Source organism: Periophthalmus magnuspinnatus, chromosome 19, assembly GCF_009829125.3.
Source record: "Periophthalmus magnuspinnatus isolate fPerMag1 chromosome 19, fPerMag1.2.pri, whole genome shotgun sequence".
Lineage (NCBI taxonomy): Eukaryota > Metazoa > Chordata > Actinopteri > Gobiiformes > Gobiidae > Periophthalmus > Periophthalmus magnuspinnatus.
The window spans coordinates 7974166-7990111 of record NC_047144.1 but is presented as its reverse complement, the minus strand read 5'-3'; the positions used below and the strand labels follow the sequence as shown (position 1 = coordinate 7990111).

Here is a 15946-nt window from a genome sequence, read left to right as displayed (position 1 = left end):
ATTCAAGCACCGGTAGATATATAACACTGGCGGCAAGATGAAGTGTCTTGCCCAAGGATGCAAAAACAGCATGCACTACAGCTACTCTAACCCCACTGCAGTACCAGGAGCCTGAATGTTCTAAAAATACTGTTTCCTAGTACAGGTATAGCTCTATGATATTAAATACAGGTGGGAGCAGCTAAAATGAACACTGTACAAATGCAGATCGTTGTTTTTTTAGAGTGAGTTCTTGGGTCTAGTCACTAAAAGAAATGATCAGCTTCAATATTTGTCAATGTACCTTTTTATATATTAAACTAAGAATGCATTGTGATCAATAGGTAAATCTGGCTCTTGTTTATCACATTATAGAATCTGAAAACAATGCATATGCCACATTTATAGTTTACCTGTAGGTTGAGCAGAGTGGCTCCTGTCCTCATGGCCTCGCTGATCTCTAAGCTGTACTGCTGCCTTGGAAATCGAGGAGGGCTTTGATTGTTTGGTGGAAAAACTTCAATATAGACTGTAGTAATGGACGACCTAAGGAGAGAGAAAAAAAGAACAGATTAGAAAAACACAGAGCAGAGGGAGCGGTGGGGAGGCTGAAACAGTCCATTATTGAACTTAAGAATGGCTGGTCAGTGCTTGCTTCATGTTGAGTTTAACTAATCGATGGGAGTCAACAGTGCTGAGGACAGGCATTGCTCCAGAGAGGCACTTAAAACGTTCGTCTGCTGTGATTTGGCACTTAAAGGAAATAGAAGTACTTGTGTATTTAGAGGTATGATATCACAAACTGTGTAGAAAGCTATATGTGTGAAAAAGTTGAAAAGTTATTATGGACATGCAAACACTTTTAGTAAAGGGGTTTTCATTCCATCAAACAACAAGCTATCTCCATGGCTAAAATATAATGTCAATGTAATGCCCATTGTCCATAGTGTAGTCGGTATATTGAAATATAAAACCTCTTTACACGTTTTGAGAAGTGAAATAAAGCAAGTTAAAAGCGATCTAATATGCTTTTTTCATGTATTTAGTATAAAACCATAGACTGTATAAAGAAGTGCACTAAGGGAGGGTGACGTCGCTCATAGTGTTTAGATCCAGTCAAATGTATCTCGTCGAGGCTAACAGTTGTAGCGACAAATATGAATCCGAGTTCCATGTTTGGAATACCACTCGCGAGTTTCATAGCAACCAAAGAGCCAATCCGGAACGAGGCTGTTGAAGGTAACGCCCCTTCCCACCTGCAACGGTGATTTAGCAGGGAGCAAGTGCTTAGCAACGCTGTCAGTCAAACCTGTTGCTAACGCTAACAGGAGCAACCTCAGGGAAAGAAGACACCTGATTTGTCTATTGTTAATGTCCATATCTTGATTTACAGACAAAATAGCGAACATTTTAAGACCAAAATGATGAGCCTGACAGCAGCAGTTACAGAGAGAGGGGAGACAGTTTTTCAATAGAAAGTGAATTGGAGCCAGAGACAATGAAGCCAGAACCACACCCATGCTCGCTATAAGACTTTATGACTATACGTATGGCCCAAGTGTAGAATTTTTGTAATAAACACAAAGTGGTTAGGGAGTAGTCAAAATACATCTCTGAGTAAACTAATTATGAAAAGTCTGAGTGAGAATATTTATTGAAGTTTTGAGCCTAGCAGACATGAACAAAACGAAAAGGGAATACTGTATTTAAAAGAGTGCTAAGGTCAAAGCTAGCAAAAGGAAGATAGATAAGAGTAAAAAGTAATATGTTTTAATGATGTAGTTAAAGTGGGAATCAAACCGGTGTGGGAGAAAATGGTGCAGGCGGGCTAAATTAAAGTATACGCAGTTTTCACATGCACAACAGATAATTGATCCCAATAGTTAACATAGGCAGTAGTCTTAATTACACTGTCAGGCAAAGCACCGTGATCTCCCCGGTAATCAGTTTGTTGATCTTTTAATCAAGATGACATTAATTCAGAAACAGCATCACATTAATGACCCACGTTTGTCACAGCGCTTCATTTGCAGTGCTGCTAACAGTTGTTCTTCTGCGTATATCTATTTTATCACTTACCCTGTTTGAAAAGTACACGTTTAGGGCCCAGGGCAAGTTGACTGGAGAACTAATAGAAAGTAAACTGACATCAGCCATATCAATTATTTTTGAATGGCTTCATCTAGTGACTGAGATCGCAGACAAATCTCCGGGCAAGCAATAATGATACAAAATATATTCTACAGTGACAAGACAAAGAGAGTTATTTTTGAGTGGGTCTGTGCTTACAATGAAATGGTGGTAATTTGTGGCTGGATGCTCCGGCTCTAGCTTACACTTTTTCTCCATGATTAGATTACAAAATTATTGCCTTGACGTGGATTAGGAAAATTAGCTTTTCATAATAAGAAGAAGATTAACTGGATAATAGCAAAAAAGATATTCTTCACAAGCCAAATCCAAAAAATGTTCAGTTTTTGCTCTTCCTTATCCATAAACTAATGAAATTTCCTTTTATTTTCAATCATAGTCATGCACTGCGACGAATCTTACCTCAAAACTGTATTAGATTAGAATAAATTTAAGACACCATTAAAAATTAAATGGAAAATAAAATTAATTTTAGTCCCAAGCCTGGATAAATGGAGAATGATGCATTTGGTGGTCATCTGGAATATAATACTCAGTTAATATGTGACTTAATACATCTGAGTGTTAGCAAGTTTCAACAGAACCTTTATATAAAACCTGCCCATGCGTGTCCTCTCCTCACGTTTGTCCAAAGTCTTTTGTCTGTACTTTCACACCAAACACGTACTGGCCATTCATAAAAAGCCGCAGCTGCCCGGGATCGATAGCAGACAAACAAGCATTAACGAGCTGCTGTGCGTTTTTCAATACGCCGTGTCTAATTAAGTCTAAGCTTTAAGAGTTGTGCTAATCAATTAAGCAGGAAGTTTTTACTAACTTGAGGAAAGTAACAGGAAGACTAAAATAAGCATAAAGTTGTAAGGTGATAAATGACCACCTGATCTGGCAAAACAATAGTGATTTAGCTGTACTTTCACGCTGGTTATCGTCAGGCAGAAGTTGTTTAAAATAGCAATGGTTCTGTCAATGATATTTACGCCGAGAGCGGGATTCGAACCGCCAACCCTCAGATCAGTGGCCAAATACTCGACCAGCTGAGATACTGTCACTCGTTGCAATCATTTTTTTTTTTTTTTTTGCAAATCTCTACACTCTATTTAATGAATTATCAAGGTTGAACTACACAGGGTCACACTACTACTTTTCTGTAAAAAAAATAAATAAAAGTAAAATAAAAAGAAACAAGTGTGTTACAAACTCCAAGCCCTGGCCCGCATAAATAATAAAGAAAATTTAATCTTATATGGCAGAAAACATCATAAAGGAAACAATATGATACTTGGGGCTTTAAAATCACTGTCCCTGTATCCACTACATATTTTGTATTCATCAGGTGATTCATCTTTGGCACAGCGCCTTTTCGTGGAGATGCCCTTGTTCCTCTCTCCCATTCTCCCCAACAGTGCGGATAAAGCCCCCGAGCATAAAGTGTTTGCAGTATTTTCTATGTAGGCCATGCAAAAGCACTGCTAATCTGAAAGAAAACATGCCTCTCCAGGGTTCCTAGTGCACACACACATATCTCCACGGCTACGATCAAAGTCCATGGAAAAAAAAAGAGAGAAAAAAAAAAAGAAAAGAAACTGCTGCATTTGGCATCTTGTCGGAGCCCACCAAGAAGGAGGTTTCTGGGGCCCTGACCGACAGCTTTTACACACAGTGGGCTAAAGAGAAAGGGATTGATTTGTATTGGCTTATGTTTTGAGCCCAGATAAACAGGGGGTCTGGGGAAATTTGGGTACAGTCTGGAAGCCGATCACTGGACGCACAAGGATCTACATTTGGTGTGTGTGTGTGTGTGTGTGTGTGTGGGAGGAGTGGGGGTGTATGGATTTGGCAGTGACATGGACGAGCGTGCTGGGAGGAGGGTGGAGTTACTGTGAGAGGGGCGAGATAGGACTGGAGAGGGTTGTTCGGTAGTGTGTGTTTGAGTGTATATCATATATCTACTACTTGTCTCCATGGAGATGTTATTGCTGTCCCTAGAATGTTGAGTACAGTATCCTACATATATTCAACTGCATTTTTGGTTTTTTTTGTCTGCGAGTTGGGTTGCTTCTCCACATATTTGACAAGTCATTTGGCCCGGTGGCTTCAGAAGTTTAATACCATTCAAGGAAACAAAAAGCAAGCACGTAGTTCACCTCAGCATCAATATAAAAAGTAATAATATTGCTTTAAAGCTACCATCAGTAATTAGGATGCCCGTCCCGCCCCTGTAGTATTCTCCGCCACTGGGTGTTAGCTAGGATACTTCTGTCTCTTAAAGTCCCAGCGTTGGTCTGACAGGAGAAGACCAGAGAGCCGAGGTGAGCTTGAACAAAGGCCAGATGAGGGGAGGGGGGAACAAAAATAAACTTACAGATGGTAGCTTTAAATCAACTTTGCCTTTCCAATTCTAGACTTCAAATCAACAAACACGTTTTTATAGCCTCTCTTCATTTGTGAAATTGACTGACTTTGCGGCTAAATTGCAGTAACCACATATATCCGCGTATACTTTCACGGACTGATCCATTAATTAATTCATTTTCACAAATAAGTGACAATTTTATCCTAACACTTGCTGCTTTTCTTTTATACCTTATTGCATTTGATTTCCCCTTTGGTCTCGATGCAAAACCCACTCAAGTTCAACCAAAGCAGTCATTTGTTCAGCGCTGCCAAACAGAAAGATGCCTTATGCCTTTGGTCTCCATTGATCACTGCTCCCTCTGCTTTCCTTGTGGGCGAATTTGGAATGAGACTATGTAAAATCAAACCTCCATAGAAAACAAAGCTATATGAAAGAAATTTGCTGTTTAAGTGAAATGCTAGAACCAGAAAATATAGAAAATAGCGTTAATATGAGTAAAGTAACGCAGACCCTGGACGAGCTCTATTCCAGTATGGCATGTAAGCAGCTTTAATGATACACTGTAGCACTCTGGTGTAAGGAAATACGTCAAATTGCATAAGGGTTGCTGTAGGCCTTAACCCACGCCAAAACGAGCATAACAGAAACCTCAACTCAGCAGAGCCAGTCTCCAAACTGACCAGTAACTGACAAATGGGATCTTTACTTAAGCTTGTCGCCGCAGTAACCAAAACGTCACACACAAATGCGGTCGTGACATGTTGCGTTGTACTAACAGGATGAGGATAAGACAGGACAATAAGTTTGAGTCTAACCGTCTTTGGGGTTCTGGTCCGTTGTCCATGGCTTCCACGGTCAGGGCGTAGCTGCGACCGACGGACAGCTCCACGCCGGGTGCCACGGTGATGACCCCTGACCTGGAGAGCAAGGTAGAACTTTCAGGCACAACACAAGACCCAAGACACCAAGCTACGTTAAACCGTTGATCGCCACTTAAGTACCACATAAGTACCACATAAGTACCACATAAGTACCACATAAGTACCACATAAGTACCACATAAGTTCATATTTGGCTTTCTGATTAGCACTACCGCGTGGATGCAGTAGTTTTAAATAATGATTAACCTAAAGAAGGACAAAAACATGAATATATCTGTCTCAACTGCATGTACCACTAGAGACAGCCTGTGTCCCACTTATGATAATAGTAGAAATTAATTCTGCTGTCATCGAAAATTATTAAACAATTTAAGCCACCATCTGCAATGTTATTACCACTAATTTGTGTAATGAAGACGAATTAATTGCACACATTACAGTAATTATCCCATTGAATAAGAGGAATCATCTCACAAAGTTACAATTTAACGTTTATAAAAGTACAAAATTGGTACGTGGCACTTGACATAAATCTATTCACTCGCTGGGTACACATGGGCGAGGTACTTCTATCGTCGCGGTTGTCTTGCTGAGAGATGTGACAGCGTTACCCACCGCTGGTTCTGTACTACCTCATTTAAAATATCGGGTGTCTTATTGTACCTGTTGTTGATGATAAACTGTCCCTGGTCCCCGGCTAAGATCCGATATGTAATCAGCCCGTTGGGTCCCGCATCCGAGTCGGTGGCTGAAAGCTGGAAGACAAACCGAAATCTAATTAATAAAAATATTGGGAACATATTTTAAACCACTCAGATCATGCCATGGGCCAACTTGGGGGAACTTTACTATGTTGTCCAAACTTCCACAATATTCTGCTTTTGGCCGTTCCCTTCCCAAACTGAATCATCCAGCACAGTCTGTACTTCTCTTCTGGGCTCTCATCTCTTACACTCTTAAGCACTCATGTCCGCCCGACCGCACACAACCACACTGCGTACAACTTTACATTTATACGTCAGCGTTCAACAGGTACTATCTCACGTGACTCTGTGTATTTACATTAAAGTTGTACTACGTAACGTTTCCGGTGGGGTATTGGCCACTTGCTCTTCTCCATGTCTATTGTTATATAGTTTGCCTAGAATATTTCAGGGTATGGCATTAAACTTTTCTGCGTGATGGAGACAAGTTGATGGAAACAGGGTCAGATCTGTGGAGAGGCAACCCCGCTCACAAAATTAAGGTATTTATGAGCAACCAAAATGTTACATAATGCCTCTTTAAGCCATTTTACTGTACATAACTCTTAATACTTAATGTTAGATTTTGCTTTTAAATTGACTTCTGCCAGTTAAATCTTTTCAGAAAGTAGCAATGAAAGTACAAAGTAAGAGAAGTTTATTGTTGCAAACCTAAAAACAGAACATAAGAGGTACCAGATTCTGCAACACAGTTTTGGCATTCTCCTGTGATTCTGCCGTGATCTCAAAGTGCTTTTGTGGTTCTATATATTTACCTGGATCACAGTCTCTCCGGGTCTCATATCCGTAAACAGGTTCACATTATACGACACATTGCCGAAGGTTGGCGTATTGTCGTTGGCATCCAGCACGGTTATTGTCACGGTAACGGGTACGCTCTGCTGGACGCCGTCTGAAGCTAGGAGCTGCGGAAGGAAACGGAAAACAAATAGGAAGTTTAAGTTTAGGCAACAAAAAGCGTCTGACATAAATCCTGACTCCAGCTGTTTTGATAGTGATTCTTGGAGGTATATTTGTACTTTCTATAAGTTTCTATAAGTCCTAATACTTCCTGATGTTCTAAAGACAGTATAGCATTTTAGCCTTGAGCTCAGCATTGTGGTGTTAATAAAATGTCTAAATAAAAACTACTATTTGTGAAGAAAGCTGTAAAATGCTCCATTTAATTTGATTCCTTCAGCAGTTTTTCCAGCGGTACTTGGAGTTTGTAGTCATAAACATAAATTACATATAGTAGCTTTTTATAGAAACATATGCGTGGACTGGCCCTGTCATAAACATTATTTTGAGTTTCTTTAGTTAAAGCTTTACTATGTAACTTGGTGGAGAAACTTGGTGGACCGATTGCCTCTTCCTCGCCTCCATGGAGATGTTTTTGCTTTGCCTGGAATGCTCCACAGTATGGCATTAAACTTATCTCAATGAAAACAAGCAGGTACCAAAATTCTCATCAGTCCAGTAAGAATGCAAGTTTTTTTTTTTAAGGTTTAAGGCAGTTTGGGCATTAATAACCCCCCTGGTAAAATAAATGTTAGATAGCTATGTTTAATGCTATACTGTGGAACATAGCAGGAGCAAGATCTCTCTCTGGCGACAAGCAGGTCACCAGGTTTTGCTGCAGACGGACATGCACGTGGTGACTAATTTGCCTATTCAATACACAATATATGTGATTACAATATGTCTCATTCACATCCAACACCTTGCACATGGTGTTAAATGCAAGTATTTTGTGTGATATTAACATGTACTTGCCTGTTGAGTTTTGCACTAGGGCTTTTCATAGATTCCGACCAATTGCTTGCTCGGTCTGCTGATGCGGCCTTTCTACAAAGTCTATCTTGATAATGCGTTTGTTCAAATCAGAAATAACCTGCACTGTGTAGAAAAGTGCTTATCACCAGCAGATTCTCGCCTGATAAAAAATCCTGTCGCACATCTAGCAGGAAGCTGACGGATTCCCTTAAATGAAAACCATCTCGCGTGTATTACACCCTCCCTAGTTCCTTCTAGATTTTAATTTCTCCTGCCAAGCTTTCATCATGATTACCACCAACTTCTGCTTCTCAATCAATACACAATCTGCTTAAAAAAATACCCGTGATTCGCATGAGATAGCATTTTAACATACGCTCACACTGCAATTTGCTATAACAGGAAAACGATATATGCTGCGTGGGAACTGCATCCTATCAAAGGCCCTATTACAATGCAGAGAGGAGAGTGGAGAGCCAACGATCACTTGAAGAAAATACACAATATGCCTGAGAATGTGACAAGAGGAAATACTTGGTGAAAAGGAAACAGAAGTTATCATAAACATGACACCAGGAGTAGTGTCATATTTCACTATAACAAGCAGAAAACAAGGGACAATACATAGTCATATACTGGAGAGTTTGCTGTAAGACTTTCAATAGATGGGATGGGCTGCTAATTTAGGGAAATGTTAATTGAAAATGCTGTACCTGATTTTTGCCATTTTAAAAACATGATAAACAGAACTAGCCTACTTAAGTTTAACTCGTTTGCATCCTAATTATTCACCACGATGAGCAGAGTTTTGCTGTCGCGCCAATGCTAACAACAACTTACATGATAATATTGCACCTGTGTAACATCCTGGTTCACAGACAATAACAAAGCTTTGGGTACAGCCCTTAAAAATAGGTCAGACGTTTATACAGTTTTTGTTCATTTGTGTCTATTGGATGTATGCAAATCTGGCTAAACCTAATATTGCGCTGGAAATGACTACAAGTCTCATGAATACTTCATGTTTATGGTTAAATATTGAGATAAGATAATAATCTGTTGGTTTGTATAGTGCCTTTCAAGATGCAGTTTACATTGCATGGTTTACATTGCATATTTCCTTCACCCCACAGCTAACTGATGGAAGCAAGTCTGCCAAATATGAGCACTTCCTCTGACCACAAATCACTTACACACTCATCACATTTAGGGTCCTTAAGCAAGACACCTCCTACTTCAGGACACAGCAACAGACTGCACTGGCTGGAGCTGGGATCAAACCACTGACCTTCAGGTTAATGGACAGCTGCTCCAATGAATGAGCCACTGCTACCCAGTTATACATATGTACAACAGTGATTCACAAAACAAAATCAAAGTACTGAAACTTTATTAGACCAGGCCAACAGCTACAATGAATAATATATATATATATATATATATATATATATATATACACACACACTGAAATTTGTTTTTTAACAATGTGGCATGATTTATGTATTATTCTATATTATGTTTAAGCTACTATTTACTTCAGCACAACCTTTTCATTTGAGGCACTTCTGCTGAGAAAAGTATTTCCCATAATTTCCCGCACACAAAGCAGATACAGGGCTAGAACAGAATGTAATAATATAGTAGGTGTAAGAATACCGTGAACGTGTAGGAGTCCTGGGTCTCTCTGTCCAGGGGCTGCACCAGTATTAGATGACGCCTGATTCCAGCTGCCGTCACTGCGAAAAGGCTCGAGTAACTGTCCAATGAGAAGTGCAGCTGAGGGTCCTTGGTCTGGAGAGAAATGGGACCAGATCATTCATGTGTTAATGAATAGAAAAACACCATATATATTGATTTAAAGGGGAAGTAGTTTGTCAAATTGGCTCATTGACATTGAGCTTCTATGATGGTATTTCCTCACCTCAAGCTCACTCAGAATTGTTTTTCAATTGATTAATGCATGTTTGAGTTGTCCTTCATTCAGGGCTTGAGTGCTGAGAAAATGTCTGTTTTCCATCCTCACTTCACTGTATTTACTTTCAATTATTTTAATTTAAGTAACTAGATTCTGGGTCAACAATGTCTTGTAGTCATTTTTCCACCATAATAACATGTAAATCAAAATCTGTTACTCGTTAAGGCGTAATGATACTATGAAGAAGCGGAGCCTGTGACTTCTATAGTTTTTAACAATGGTCTTGTTTCTTTTATTAAGACATATTAGATCAATATTGCAATTTACAGTAAGCAAAAAAAAATAAACCTTTGTGTTGAGAAACTACACAACATATGGTGGCTGCTGTAGTAGTAATTATATAGACTTAGAGGTTACATTTTTCACTGTCATGCTTAAGACCACTGTTATGTTGCTACTGTAGGCACATTTATTGGGCAAATTAACTCCACAGATGGTTTTAGTACATTCCATTCCATTGTACAGGGATTTAGGACTCATAGGTTAAACATGACGTGAACAACAGCTGATAATTTTACAAGAATTAGCTATTTAATTGTCAAAAAACAAATCTATCTACACAACGGCAGCCCAGATGAACTTGCAGTGAAATAACTTCTTCATCAACGCCTGTAAAAACGCATCTATATTTTTAAATCATGCAGGAATTGACAGAAATTCATAGCATGACATTATATTTGCTATATTATGGTCCCAATACCCAACTAAAAAATAATACGTTACGGGATACGGGATTCATTTTTGGAGATATCTTACACTTTCCAATTTCCTCTATCTGCGATTTTAATATAATTTAATTCCACGACTTGAGCACAATCTAAAACTTTTTTCCTTATTTCCTTATCCTCCACTTGAAATGATATATAGATGTTTCACAACTGTACACACACGTTGTTTTTAATACACTTCAATATCTGAAGCACTAACCGCCGCTCTTATCCCTTTCCCCATCGCGTTTACCTCGATGGAAATACTGCAGACTGTGATGCTTGGAAAATTTAAGAACCAACGAGATGGAACCTTGATAGACATGTGAAGACATATTGAATGAAATGCATCTCAGCCGACCTTTTTCTCACATAAAATCTCCAACCACTAGACTATACACAACGCTGCTATGTGTGAGTGTGCGTGTGTGTGTGTGCTGCCCTGGGTTGATGAAGAGGCAATGCTCCAGCTAGTGTTGTTTGTGACTGGGCTCTCATTCCAGATAAGGCTGGCTCAGCACACTTGATAATATTGTCGATGTAGCCTGTGTGGATATAGAGTCATAAATACAGAGCGGCGCGCGGTTAAGGACACTCTTGGTCATAGCGTATGCACAGCCATAAATAAACAGGCGTAGACACAACATAAATGCAATTAGGAGTAATCATGATTTGGAGGGCCAGGCATCAGGGCAAGCAATATTTAAATAGAGAACACAAACACATTCTTGGCATGCATAAAAAGCACTCCACGCACTGTGTAACATGCCCTGTAGGTAGAAAAGAGTTTAGAGCGGGTCTTGTAAGCTGCTGCTTCGATAACACTGACAATCCTACATGACTAACCGAGTCGCATTGACCCAACCAGATGGAGTCCTACTGCCTTTAATGCACACTCAATCCCACGTCCACATGGTTAAGACAGAAGATGGGAGGAGGACAGGGAGTAGACTATACAAGACAATGCACTAGACACATCGAATCAACAAAAGCCTCCAGCTCGTGTTAGCTGAGTACATTTAAGTAATTCCCAGAGTAAATGAAATGTAAACAGTACAGTATTGTTAAAGTTGATTATTCAATTTGCTGTATGTAACGTTTCTGCTGCAGCGTCCGCCGTCTGCTTTAATTTGTAAATGGTCTCATTTCCACCTTCGACTCACTCACTCGCACTCAAAGCGGAACCACTCACCCGTTCACACACACATTCACATTCACACCAGTGTACGCAGACACTAGGGGCCAGTTGGGTTAAGTGTCTTGCCCAAGGACAGCTCAAGCAATGATGTTTATGTTGAGAGCAGTAGTCAAAACCTCCAACCTTCTGATCAGTTCTCAAACACTAACTGAGCTACTGTCGCCCCTGCTGTGCTTTACTGCATAGAGATGTCATTGCTTTGTTTAGAATGTTCCACAGTACAGCATTAAACTTATCTTTCTCCATGGAGCCATGCAGGTGGCAAGTTTACAAGTCAAATCTGTGAAGTGGCTACTCGTCTCATAGTAAAAAGACAATGCATTTTTTGTTGCCTATTGTTAATGTATATGTAGCTGGATAATAAATCAAATCTGTGAAAAGTTACATAGTGCACCTTTAATTCGTGAGTTGATGCCATTTTACATTTTAATAGGCTATATAAGAAAACATATTTTGGGAAGGGATGGTAGATAGTTAGTACAAGTTAGTACAACAACAAGACCACCAACTTGTTGTTTGTTGCAGTATTGGAAGGTGTTGGAGAAGGGACTGGAGAGAGCACTTACCCTCACCTAGACAGTCTGAAAGTCTAAAGAAAACTTATATTTTATTCAAGTGGCTGTTTTCTTCCATATCTTAGGTTGCTTTGATGCAGCAGTGCATTTACCAGAGAATAGACTTTCACCTATGGATCCATTTGCCTTCGTTCAGTATCTGAATCTAAGCTATAGACTGTATATATAAATGGACATAGCTAACCTGCTAGCCGCCGCGTTCCAAGCAGGAATTGAGCATGGGCACGTGTCCAGCTCCATCGACTCACTCACTCTCTTTCTATTGAAAAAACTGTCGCCACTGTGTCTGTAACTGTAACTTCGGTCAAGCTCGTCATTTTAGTCTTAACATGTTCGCTCTACACGATTCTGGTATTTTTATTTCGCTATTGTGTCCGTAAATCAGGATATGAACATTAACAACCGATAAATCAGGCGTCTTCTTTCCCCGAGGTCACTCCCGCTGGCGTTAGCAACAGGTTTGACTGACAGTGTTGCTAAGCGCCCACTCCCTGCTAAACCGTTACCTTCAACAGACTCGCTCCAGATTTGCTTTTTTTGTTTGCTATGATACCAAATTCGAAATATGGAGCTTGATTTATAACTGTTAGCCTCTGGATGATGGATCTGAACAGCTGTATATATAACATCAAATGAAATTAAGCACGTCACTAAATATGTTGTCCATTGTAGCTCAAATTCCTTTATCGCAGAAATTAAATAACCATTGCTAATGATAGACACTGGCATTACCCAATTATTCTCCGCGTACCAAAATATCTCGTTGATTCATAAGCGTCAGTATTGTGAGCCAGCGCTAAATAAATGTATATGCAGTCTCCACAAAAAGTATTTTAGGTTCCACTCTGGGGGTGTACGTACGCAACAACCCAAAACAACACCATTGGGGAAAGAAGTCATTTGCAAGGCGTATAGTAGCTGGCTTAGGCAACAATCATTTTATTTACTTTGCAATATTATAGTTCTTTAAATAACAACTTCCTACGCCTATTTTAGTCATCGGAGTGTTTCGGAAAGCGTTGAAGCAAGACCTGTTTTTGTCAGGAGGTCCACGCTACGTCTTAAACTAACTAAGCTATGGGGAATGCATTAGCGATAACAATGGCGCTACACTGTAAATTCCAGCATTATCACTAAGAGGCAATTCACGGGGTGCAACGGCTTTACGATCAGATGGTGAGGGAAATTAGACAGAGCACTTCACACGCGCACACTGCAAGCAGGGCAGAAACAGAACTAGCAGAAGACAGAGAACAGAGAGTAGAGGCGCTTAATTTTTGATGAAGAGAGCCACCATGTTGCTTTGTTTACAATCTGGTTTAATTAAATGCATTATTAAATACCTGACTGCAACCTACATAAAAGATGAGAATATGTGCAAAAGGTGGACCGGTGAATCCCTGATAGACTCATAAACTGTGTTAGTAAGCGTGCAGCGTTCTTGTAAAAAAAATTGAGGTAAATTAAATTGGACTAGCTTTGATTCAAGAAACAGATGTTTATTTATAATTTAGGTGATTGGAGTAATGAACTACTGAGGAGTTAATCACAAATTCAAACTCAAACAATGAACTTAATCAGTTGGTGGGTGAAGTATTTTTAAAAAGTAACCCACCAAGAATAAGCCACAGATTTTTGGTTTATTCATTAAACAACTAATTTCCCAAAAAAAACTAGGGAAAAAGAAACATGTCCCTGTATCTATGACACCACTACAATGAGGTTCTGCAGAATTACAAGTCAACATTAAAAACTCTAACTGTGCCTGATGCGAACCTAAGATTAACCTTTCAAAATAAGACAAAGTGTAAATAGGATCTGGTGAATTTTTTCAAGCGGAAAATTAACAGTGAAAGAGGAAACACAAAAATCACTTCTGGGAATACCTACTGGAGTTTTATTCAGAGGCACCTAGAAAAGATAATTAGGGCAAATCAGTGTCAATTTATCCAAGGATTTCAGAATTTCCATAGCGATAAAACAATGTAAAACAAAATATTACATGTTTTGAATGGGAACTAGTCCTCAAAATGATTTACAATGTACTACTGTATATTGATGTTTATATTACCAAGTTGTAAAACAATGGAGTTCTTTTAATCCCTTTTGTTCCCATTCTCACCTCTTCCACGTCGTTATCCAGCGCTATGACGGCCAGCGGCACGGACAAACTTGCGTCGCTCGCTATGGTCGTTCCCACCGGCGATGCCTCACTGACGTAGCCATGGTAACTCGTCTCCAGGAAGTACGGCGCCTGGTTGTTTTCGTCCAGGATTTCGATTTGAAGGTTGGCGAAAGCTGGCAGGGGGTGTCCGTTGTCCTGCTCTGCCTTGAGGGGAAAATAAAAAATAAAAAAAATGTTGATTTGCCTGGAATGAATCAGAGCCTGAACCACAGCCACTAATCCTGCTTTTGTAGTTTGTATTTACAATCGATGCATCACCCAGTGAATGCAGGTTTGACAATAACGCCACTCAAAGTCATGGCACAGTGGAAAAAGTTAAGATTTACTTGTCAGGTTAATAAAATCCAAGGTTGTCATTTGAAAAAAAAATTTATCTATTGATTTGGTGAGAGTGAAATATATTGAAGTCTGCCATTTTGAAGTGTCTGCTGCTGTCTGATTACTTATGCGTCTGTTCGCAATTCATTTATGCCCAAGTCTTTCTCTCGTACTTTATCCGTAGCTTATTTCTGTCTAACGCTCCTATCTTCATCTCACGCTTGTTGCTTCTGTGTCCCATTCTGTTCCGTTGTGTTCCCTAATGTCTCTCCTCAGTCCTCTTTCACATGGAATCCAAAGGGTTTATAGAGTTGTGCAGCATCATGTCTCAGAGGGATTAGCATATCTACAAAGGTTTCATGCTGTATACTAGTCAACAGGGAGAATGGAATAGGAAATATGAAAAATGTGTAACAGGAGAAATAAAACATATCTATTGGGTTTGGGAAACGCAAACATACGGAGAGCTAACAAATATAATTGTAATTTTAGTATCAACTGCATGATTCCATGGAAAGAGAGGTAAAACCATATATTGCAATATTCTCTGTGGAGATAGATTTGCCATACTGTGGAATATTATAGCCAAAAGGAACAACATTTGGATGGAAATAAGCAGGAAGAAACCCTCCTCTAGGCCAAGTAAGTGGAGAGATAAGGGGAGATGCAAGTCTACTCACAGAAAAGACCAGTGGTGGAGGAAGTACTCAGTTTTGTTACTTATGTAAAAATAAAAATACTGGAGCAAAAAAAAAAGTATTATATTAAAGTACCTGTTTAAAATGCACTAAGAGGGCAACATGTAAAGAGTTTCGCACAGATTGAGGTCTTAAAAGGCATCAAATGTAATGATTTTGATACAGATTTGTGCTGAATTTTGTCTAGTTGTTTTTATTTATATATTTTTGTTTTCTCAAATTATGAATGTGCCCTCGGCCTTTGCAGGTCTCAAACAATCACAAAAATACTTTTCAGTCCTTTTCAAAAATGTAGTGGAGTAGAAAGTACAGATACATCCTCTCAAATGCAGTGAAGTAAAAGTAAAAAGTATCCAAAAAAAAAAAAAGTACTTAAGTTAAGTACAGATACATAAAATTTCAAT

The 15946-nt window shown here is 39.3% G+C and overlaps 1 protein-coding gene across 1 annotated transcript in view; it reads right to left on the bottom strand.

The window, feature by feature from the left end:
• Window positions 1–15946, bottom strand: part of LOC117387666 (protocadherin-15-like) — a 199864-nt gene that overhangs the window by 116927 nt on the left and 66991 nt on the right. Inside the window, exons 13-18 of the mRNA XM_055229827.1 lie at window positions 14464–14670; window positions 9543–9677; window positions 6887–7036; window positions 6031–6122; window positions 5302–5403; window positions 393–525 (exon numbers count right to left, since the gene is read on the bottom strand). Coding sequence (XP_055085802.1) covers window positions 393–525; window positions 5302–5403; window positions 6031–6122; window positions 6887–7036; window positions 9543–9677; window positions 14464–14670 — 819 coding nt within the window. The remainder of the gene's footprint in view (window positions 1–392; window positions 526–5301; window positions 5404–6030; window positions 6123–6886; window positions 7037–9542; window positions 9678–14463; window positions 14671–15946) is intronic.